General features: G+C 38.4%; 1 protein-coding gene across 11 annotated transcripts in view; it reads right to left on the bottom strand.

The window, feature by feature from the left end:
• Positions 1 to 5,388: 5,388 nt before the first annotated feature.
• The window catches only part of MTRF1 (mitochondrial translation release factor 1), a 58,017-nt gene continuing 53,844 nt past the window's right edge, over positions 5,389 to 9,561 (bottom strand). For 8 of the 11 annotated variants that reach the window (XM_082365567.1, XM_082365569.1, XM_082365563.1 and 5 more), the window contains one exon: positions 5,389 to 5,802. In XM_082365567.1, coding sequence (XP_082221693.1) covers positions 5,662 to 5,802 — 141 coding nt within the window. In that variant the 3' untranslated portion in view covers positions 5,389 to 5,661. Of the gene's footprint in view, positions 5,803 to 5,822; positions 6,228 to 9,561 lie in introns of those variants that run through there. The other 3 variants (XM_082365572.1, XM_082365564.1, XM_082365573.1) reach the window with 2 other exon arrangements.

The raw sequence follows: 9,561 nt of genomic DNA, 5'->3' as shown, positions 1-9,561 counted from the left end.
GCTCCTGGGACTTCCCTGGTGGCAAAGCAGGTGCCACGGAGCAACTAAGCCCGTGAGCCACAACTACTGAGCCTGTGCTCCTGAGCCCGTGAGCCACAACTACTGAAGCCCGTGCACCTAGAGCCTGCGCTCCACAACAAGAGAAGCCACCGCAATGAGAAGCCTGCACACTGCAATGAAGAGTAGTCCCCGCTCGCTGCAACAAGAGAAAGCCCGCGCACAGCAACGAAGACCCAATGCAGCCAAAAAAATAAAAACAAAAAAACCCCCAACTGCTCCTGCTGCTAGTTTGCCATGTGTTACCATAATCTAATGAATGAAATCTTTAGTATTATTACATGAGTAGGTGGATAACATATAGCAGAATAACTCTCAAATTGTTTTTCTCTCTTTTCTGATTAGCTGATGAGGGTCTAATGGAAATACTCCAAGACAGAGACATTAAGCTAAGTGGGGCTCTGGGCTCCAAAATCTCTTCTGTACCTTCATTGGGTATCCTTCAGGTACACCAGAGACAATTAAGTCATTAGTAACACCGATTGCTTTCTCTCTTGCACTAACACCAGCTGGGGGAAAAGCAATTAAAACAACTTTTTTTAAGTTGATAAAATATACTTAACATAAAGGTTACCATTTTTTTTTTTTAAACTGTGGTGTTTGCATTTTAGAGTACTAGTTCTTTTTTTTTTTTCTAAATGTTTAGTTTGTTTTTAAATTTTATTTATTTATTTTATTTATGGCTGTGTTGGGTCTTCGTTTCTGTGCGAGGGCTTTCCCTAGTTGTGGCAAGCGGCGGCCACTCTTCATCGCGGTGCGTGGGCCTCTCACTATCGCGGCCTCTCTTGTTGCGGAGCACAGGCTCCAGACACACAGGCTCAGCAACTGTGGCTCACGGGCCCAGTTGCTCCGCGGCATGTGGGATCTTCCCAGACCAGGGCTCAAACCCGTGTCCCCTGCATTGGCAGGCAGATTCTCAACCACTGCGCCACCAGGGAAGCCCGAGGTTACCATTTTAACAATTTTTAAATTGTTCATTGCTTTGGCATTAAGTATATTCACACTGTTTTGTTTTGTTTTGTTTTTAATTTTATTTATTTATTTTTGGCTGCATTGGGTCTTCGTTGCTGCGCGCGGGCTTTCTCTAGCTGCGGCGAGCGGGGGCTACTCTTCATTGTGGTGCGCGGGCTTCTCATTGCAGTGGCTTCTCTCATTGTGGAGCACGGGCTCTAGGCGCGCGGGCTTCAGTAGTTGTGGCACGAGGGCTCAGTAGTTGTGGCTCACGGGCGCTAGAGCACAGGCTCAGTAGTTGTGGCACACGAGCTTAGTTGCTCTGCGGCATGTGGGATCTTCCCGGACCAGGGATCGAACCTGTGTCCCCTGCACTGGCAGGCGGATTCTCAACCACTGCGCCACCAGGGAAGCCCATTCACACTGTTTTGCCACCATCACTCTACCACCCATCTCTAGAACTCTTTATATCTTGCAAAACTGAAACTTTGTACCCATTCATAATAACTCTCCTTTCTTCCTCCCCCAAATCCCTGGTAACTACCATTCTACTTCCTGTCTCTTTGAATTTGACTACTCTAGGTACTTAATATAAGTTCAGTGATTAATTTTTATCTTCCTTGTATCTGCCCATACTTTGTTATTTGGTTTAGATTACCTTTCACAGAACCCAAAATATTTAGTGGGTACTGTGCTCTAAGCTCTAGAATAGTGCTATCACAATCTTTGTGCAATGTTGTAACTATTTTATGTCTGCCCTGACTCATCCCGTATCCAGAAGCCAAGGGTAGCTCTTCAGTACTTGAAATGTGGCCAGTGGCCCAAGGAACTGAATTTTTAAATTTAGAAACACCGCATTGTTATCAGTGAAATTCAGTGGCGAAAGGAAAGTCTTCTCAACAAATGGTGTTGGAACAACTGGATCACGATGTGAAAAAAAAACAGTCTTGACCCCTGCCTTATACCATAAACTAAAATTAAATTGAGATGGGTCTTAATGTTAAATTGAAAACTTAAATAGAAAAGGGAAAATGATAAACCTGCTAAAAGAAAACATAAACCTATCTCTGTAACTTTGAGGTAGGCAGATTTCTTAGGCCACAAAAAAAAACAGTAATATTTTAAAAAAATTAATAAATTGAACTTCAACAAGATTACAAGCGTTTGCCCATCAAAAAAGCAGTGAAAACAAAATAAAAAGGCAAGCCAGAGACTAGGAAAAAATATTCGTAATACATACACCCCATAAACATATGACAAGCTGCTCAATGTCATTCATCATCAGATGAATGCAAATTTAAGTCACAATGAGAAAACACTGCATAACCACTAAAATGGCTAAACTTAAAAAGATCAACAATACTAAATGTTGGTGATGATAGCGAGCCATTGGAAACCTCATATATTAATACTATGACTATAAATTGATATATCCACTTTTAAAAACTGTTTGGTAGTTTCTTTGAATGTTAAATGCCCAACAATTTCACTCCTATGCATTTGCCCCAGGGAAATTAAAACATGTCTACAAAAAGACCTGTGCAAGGATGTTCACAGTAGCTTTATCCATAATAGCCAAAACTGGAAATAATCCAAATGTGCATCAATAGAAGAATGAAAAAAATGAATTGCAGTATACTCATACAGTGTGATACTTAGAAATAAAAAAGAAACAACCCTCGATACCTGCAATATTGTAAATGAGTATCAAAACTTTTGAACAAAGAAGCCAGATATACAGGAGTACATACTGTATGACCATTGATGTGAAGTTCCAGAACAGTAAAATAAGCTATGGTGAATAAAAATCATAATAGAGGTTGCCACTGTTGGGGGAGGGGGAGTTGGCAGATTACTGGACTGATCGGAAAGGAACACAAGGAAACTTTCAGAGGCAGTGAAAATGTTCTCTTCTTGAATGGGCTGGCAGTTACAAGGGTAACTGTTACAATTGTCAAACTCAGTTAACTCAACTGTAAATACAATTATCACAAAATGAATACACCCTTGTAACTTCCACTCAGGTCCAGATATAGAACATTACCAGCATCCCAAAAGCTCCACCCCTGCCAACACATGTCTTCCTAATCACTGTTGTCCCCAACACTAGAGTCTATGATTTTAAAAATAATTTCTTTTAATTTTTAGTTGACTGTAGTAGTTTGTGATCCTAGGTCCCTTGACTCAATTTCAAATTCAATTTTAAAATATCTCTAAGGTTTATTTTTTAAACAAAGTTTGTTACTTCTTAATATTCTAAAGGTGTTGTGCATACGAGGCAATGAACTTTGGCTTTCCAGATTTTTTACAAGAACCCTGATTTATCTTTGGCTTATAAATAAATAAATAAATAAATAAATAAATAAATTTATATTAAAAAAAAGACAGAGCCAGAAGCAAGTCTTTTTACAACCTAATATCAAAAGTGACAATCTCGGGGCTTCCCTCGTGGCGCAGTGGTTGAGAGTCTGCCTGCTGGTGCGGGGGACACGGGTTCGAGCCCTGGTCTGGGAAGATGCCATATGCCGTAGAACGGCTAGGCCCGTGAGCCACAATTACTGAGCCTGCGCGTCTGGAGCCTGTGCTCCACAACAAGAGAGGCCGCGATAATGAGAGGCCCGCGCACCGCGATGAAGAGTGGCCCCCGCTTGCCACAACTAGAGAAAGCCCTCGCACAGAAACGAAGACCCAACACAGCCATAAAAAAAAAAAAAAAAAAAAAAAAAAGTGACAATCTCACCACTTCTATTGTATACTACTTGTTAGAAAATAGTCAATAAATCTGGTCCACATTCAAGGGGAGATTATACAAGTGCATGAAATGCCAGGAATAGGGTCACTGGGGTCATTTCAGAAGCTGTCTTGCACAATGAGAAATCAAATGTTCATATGATGCCAAAGTATTACCCCACAGATTACATACTGATTATTAGGGAGAGCATGTACCATCATTACAATGGAGAGATTTGACAGTTTTCAAACTTAGCATCATTAATAGTGGAACTTCCTGATATGATACAGTATCACAACATCACCTATGAAGTAGTCTTACCAAATGTGTTTAATCTGAATTTAATTAATCTTTAGACATAATTTTACTTTATAGTACATTAAGGGGACGGATGAAAGTTACCAACAGCATGAGGAAGCAGCCAGGCAAAATTAGAATGTAGACTATTCTACAAAACAACCTTGTGGGGCTCTTCAAAAGGTCAATGTCATATGGAAAAACACTTGGGGGATTAATCCAAAAACTAAAGAGATACTGGCAAATGTAATGTGTGAGTCTTGGTTGGATCCTGGATTGGACAAAACAAACAAAAACAGCTAAAAAAAAGACATTTTGGGGATAACTGAAGAAATTTTGATATGTAATAGCTATTAGATATTATATAATTATTATATTATTATTATTGAGATACAATTGGTGTGATAATGGAGTTATAATTTTGTATGAGAATGTCCTTTTTCCTAGGCTGTGATGAAATATTTAGGAGTAGTGTTATAAGATCTGCAACTAACTTTTAAATAGTCCAGCAACCACGGTGTGTGTGTGTGTTTGTACAGAGAAAGAAAAAAAGCAAATGTGGCAAAATATTAACAATGGTTGAATCTAGACGATAAAATATTCATTGAACTGTTTCTTAAAAATTATTTTAAAAACTTTTCTGTGTGCTTGAAAATTTTCAAAATAAAAATATGGGAAAAAGTTTCTCTCATCTTTACCTCCAAATAATTCAATTGGTCTTAAAACTCTATTTTAATTAGTCTTTCCTGGCATACAGTTCCTCTCTGAGGAACTGTCTAAAATAACAACCGCTCTCATTTTTACTCAAGAAACTTCCCAAGAAAAATTACTAAATACAGCATGCCACTCTGAATTAGAGTTGGTGACTTATATTTTGGCTCCCCGCTCAGCTGGAAGTTCTGTAAGGTTAAGGACTAGGTTTTATATATCACGGCACAAAACCGACCTCAGTGAATTACTCATATTACACCACATCTGTTGATGCGTGTTAAGTCAAAGAACAATAAGAAATAGAATCCAAGCAGAGAGTCTGCTTTAAATATTGACTTGTAGTTTATACACCACAGAGTTCATTCAGCTCTCCAAGAGCTCTACCATCTGTATCCTAGAGATGCTCATTGTTATCAACTCATATTCTTCACAACTTTTATTTACTTTTTTATTTAAAAGTAGCAGTTTAAGTCCTAACTTTAACATGATTAATAGTACTTTGTCTTTAAATAGGAGTTTACAAACAAGTTTATAAATTTATATCACTAAATTTTACCAAGGGCAAAGTCCTGAAGTAACAGATGTGAAATGTGTTTAATTTTTAGATGGTTAAAAAAAAGGCATATAAAGAGAACAAGTGATCTGTCCTACATCACATAGTCAATTCTCAATACTTTATTTCTCTTTTCAACAATGCATGCTTTGTTTCTACTTGAAGAACTGGATTGTACTTTACAGGAAACCTAAAATAAACTTAGGTCAAGAAATGTGACTGGATTCATTAAAAAATATTTTTGTGAGGACCATGTATTTTTAACTGCTCTTTATCAACGTTCATAAAGATTTCCCTACCTCGGTCTGCTTCTTGACATAGGTCCATTTCATTTATATAATAATAAATTATAAATCAGTATTTATTTTGCTGATTTAAGGTTTTCATCCAAAAATTCATTAATGGTTTCTTCATCCGCTGATTGAAGCAATCTCTGAATTAGCTGATCCAGGCACTTCTCCCCACATAAAAATTCCTGGTGAAAGACAGTTACTATGAAAACCTGATTACGGAGGAACAAAACAAAGAATTAAGCATACATTTATTTCATTGCTTTAAAGTCATTATTCAATAGCAACAAAGGATTACTAATCCACAATATAAGGAACACAATTGCTAACTTGGGAGGATCCCTAGTTAATTTTGCCTTTTAATGTAAAACGTGAATCCAAAAGAGTAAATGGAATTAAACTCTTTCTTAAATTGTTTAAATTAGCATTTTTAAATTAGCCAACCGTCCAAATTCAAATTATTTAATCCGTAAGTGGTTTATAATAGTTCTGTTTTTTCTTAAATTAGAAATAACAGTGGTTTTAAAATCTAGAAGTCCTGTGTAACTGAAAAATATTTATACTGAAATATTTCGGGGACAAGTGTCTTGAGGTCTGCAACTTGCTTTCCAATGGTTCAGTAGCAACACAGGTGTATCTATAGAGAGAAAGGGGAAGTGGAGGAGAAAGAGAAGGCAAACATAACAAAATGTTCACAACTGTTGCATCTAGGTATAGGGTATATATGGACTAGTCTTTAAACATGTGTGCTTGACATTTCAAAATAAAAAATTGAGGAAAAAACCTCTCTCGTGTTAACCTCCAAATAATTCCATTGGGTGGAAACTGTTTCAGTTAAGACTTCCCTGCAGTCTTCCCTGAAGTTTCTCTGAGAAACGAGTAAAATAATGACTTCAAGTACCTTTCTTGTGTTATAAAGGTTCTGTGTAATAGAGTTGTTGGGATTAGTGAACTAGCACAGCCTCCTATTTTGGAAATGCTAAAAACCCAGACATTGGCTTAATAGAAATATTTTAATGTTGGCATCTGGAACATAGAACATTTAAAGTTTAGATGTAGGCATGAACTAATCTTATACTTAGTCTTTCTTGAATGGTCTGGAAGTTAAATTTCAGGTTAAGTGTACACATTTCTCTTTCAAATTAAACTGTAGGGGAAAAGATATGCCTTACTATCTTTGTATTCTACAAAACACCAGCATATAGTAAGATGTCGATCAAACTTTAAAATTAAACAGAAAGCAAGAGCACTATGATGAAATTTTAAAATTAAGATTTATACCATTTTGAACATAATATGAAAATTGCTTATAAAATTAGTGTGCCTGTAAGCTCAAATTATTATGACTATTGCCAATGTGATTTCATCATCTGGAAATTATGTTAAAAGGATTATTACTCTTATTGATAATCACATCACATTTAGAGTTCAATTGGATTAACCAGAGTGCTAGCAATACAAAGATCAAAGATGAAGGAGCTGGGGCTTCCCTGGTAGTGCAGTGGTTAAGAATCCACCTGCCAATGCAAGGGGACATGGGTTCGATCCCTGGTCCAGGAAGATCCCACACGCTGCGGAGCAACTAAGCCCATGCACCACAACTACTGAGCCGGCGCTCTAGGGCCCGCGAGCCACAACTACTGAGCCTGCATGCTACAACTACTGAAGCCCGTGTGTCTAGGGCCCGTGCTCTGCAACAAGAGAAGCCACCGCAATGAGAAGCCCGTGCGCCGCAACGAAGAGTAGCCCCCGCTCGCGGCAACTAGAGAAAGCCCACACGCAGCAACGAAGACCCAATGCAGCAAAAAATTAAAAAAAAAAAAGATGAAGGAGCTGTAGTTCCCAGCTTTCAGAAGCTCACAATCTAGTGGGAGACCTAGGTAATACATAAGCATAATACAGTGCAAGAAATTAAAAAATAAAGGAAGAAAAATTTGAATTAGGTCTTAAAAAGAGAACAGTATTTCTCCAAATAGAGACAAACAGAGCATTTCAGTCAAAAGAATAAATACGAAGAAAGGTACGGAAACAAAATACATTGAAAGCCCAGGACAAGGGCAAATTTCCAGTGTAACTGGAATAACAGGGCAGGAGATAGGCTGATGCTAAGGAATCTGCACAAGAACTTTGGGAAACAGAATAAAAATACAAAATAATATATTACATGGTAGTCCGTGCTTATTATCTAGATAAATACAAATACAAATAAAATTAGCTACAAGAGAATTCATAATAAGCATCCTGAGTGACCTCAGAGAACCCAAGGGCAGGAATGTACGAGGCGGCTGCCACCACCCTGGGAATGAAGCGGGGCCTCAGGAATAAATGAATGTGGGGATTCATATCATCAGGATTCTTTGCATCCAGTTCTCCCATTTTTGCTCCTTTCAATATATCAGCTTCATTCTTCTCTCACTGAAGACTGCTTTCTCCCCATGGCTGGAAATGTGGCTTCTAACCTCTTGTAAGCTTTACATATTTCAGCTTCAGCCACCAAGAGAATGAGCATCTTTGTCTCTAGTTTAAAAATCCTGGGAAGAAACTCATTGACTGGGGCTTGTTTGGATTCCCCCCCTCCAACAAATCAATTATTGTCTTGGGTCAAAATCATGATCATGTAGGAACATAGCAGCTCCATCAGGAACTATGTGGACGGAGTAGGGAGAAGGCCAGGTATTACGTTATTAATATGTAATACGTCATTAACGTATCACTGTCAGTGATCCCGACGACATGGGATTTAGTTAGGTGAAACTTCAAACCAAACTGACAGAGTAGAGAGAAGGCCAGGTTCTAGAATAAGGGAGGAGAGCTGAGCAGAGTCCCACAGGCACCCACTTTCTTTTCTCTCCACTCCTTCCATTCTGTCCTGTGGCGGCTACCCTGGAGTTAAGGCCTTCATCACTTTTCCTGCCTCATCGGCAACTCTTCAGTTCCTAAATTATTCAGTCCGACTAGTCTCTTTCCTGTCCTGCATACAGATTTTAACGTTTCACTGCGACATTTTTTTATACCATTTTCAAACTTTTCCCCTTCACTATTATGGAGCATTTTCTTTCTTTCCAACAAGTTGCTTAGTGATTCGTAGAGCATACCAGTATGATTGTCCTTACTCTTTCTGAGTCTGGCATGCTAGTTTAGTTAATAATAACATGTTAGTATTTAGGCCAAAGTCAGATATTTTATAACTATAAAAGCCAGTTAATCTGCCTCTGTTTCATGACTGAATACTATGCTGAGCACCTATGTGCTATTCTGAAAAGTATTACTGGTCATGAGAATGTGGCTGTCTCATGAAAAACCATCACCACCACGAGAAAAACAACTGAAAGACTATGGTGTAATTAGAACAGTATGGCCAAACATGTTTGGTTATTACTGTGTGTTTCCTGAGGAAAGGGAAGCTAGTAAGTATTTTCTTTTTCAACAAGGCTATGATGTTCTTATGCAAGACAGCTTTAAATTGCTGCAAAGACAGAGGAAGTGGCAAAAGATACACAGTAATTTCTAAATATGTTAAAAACACAGACATTTCCTCTGTAAAACTAGGACTTTAATTTTGTGTGCAGAATGAGACAGAATCAAGTGAAAGAAGCCCGAGGTATCACACAGCACCAAGGACAAGGATCAAAACCTTCTCCCTTCTGCCTTGTCCACAATGTCCTTTATGGGAACCAGTTCACTTTCCCCTTCAATGGAAGGAAAAAAAATTTTTCTGTGCTTCACCATTAATGTATTACTGTCAGTGATCCCGAGGACATGGGATTCAGTTAGGTGAATGTTCAAACCAAACTGACAGGGTCTTTTCCCCCCAACAGAATCATTGTAACACCTGAATATAATGATACACATTGTGGTAGGCAGAATTCTAAGATGCCCCCTGGTGTACACACCTTGCAAAATTCCCTCCCTTAAGTGCAGGCAGAGCTGTGAATATGATGGACTATCACTCCAGTGATTAGATGGCTAAT

The sequence above is a fragment of the Balaenoptera borealis genome (assembly GCF_965194805.1).
Source record: "Balaenoptera borealis genome assembly, chromosome: 18".
NCBI lineage: Eukaryota > Metazoa > Chordata > Mammalia > Artiodactyla > Balaenopteridae > Balaenoptera > Balaenoptera borealis.
Note: the sequence above shows the minus strand (reverse complement) of the source record. Positions and strands in the feature narration are given on the sequence as shown.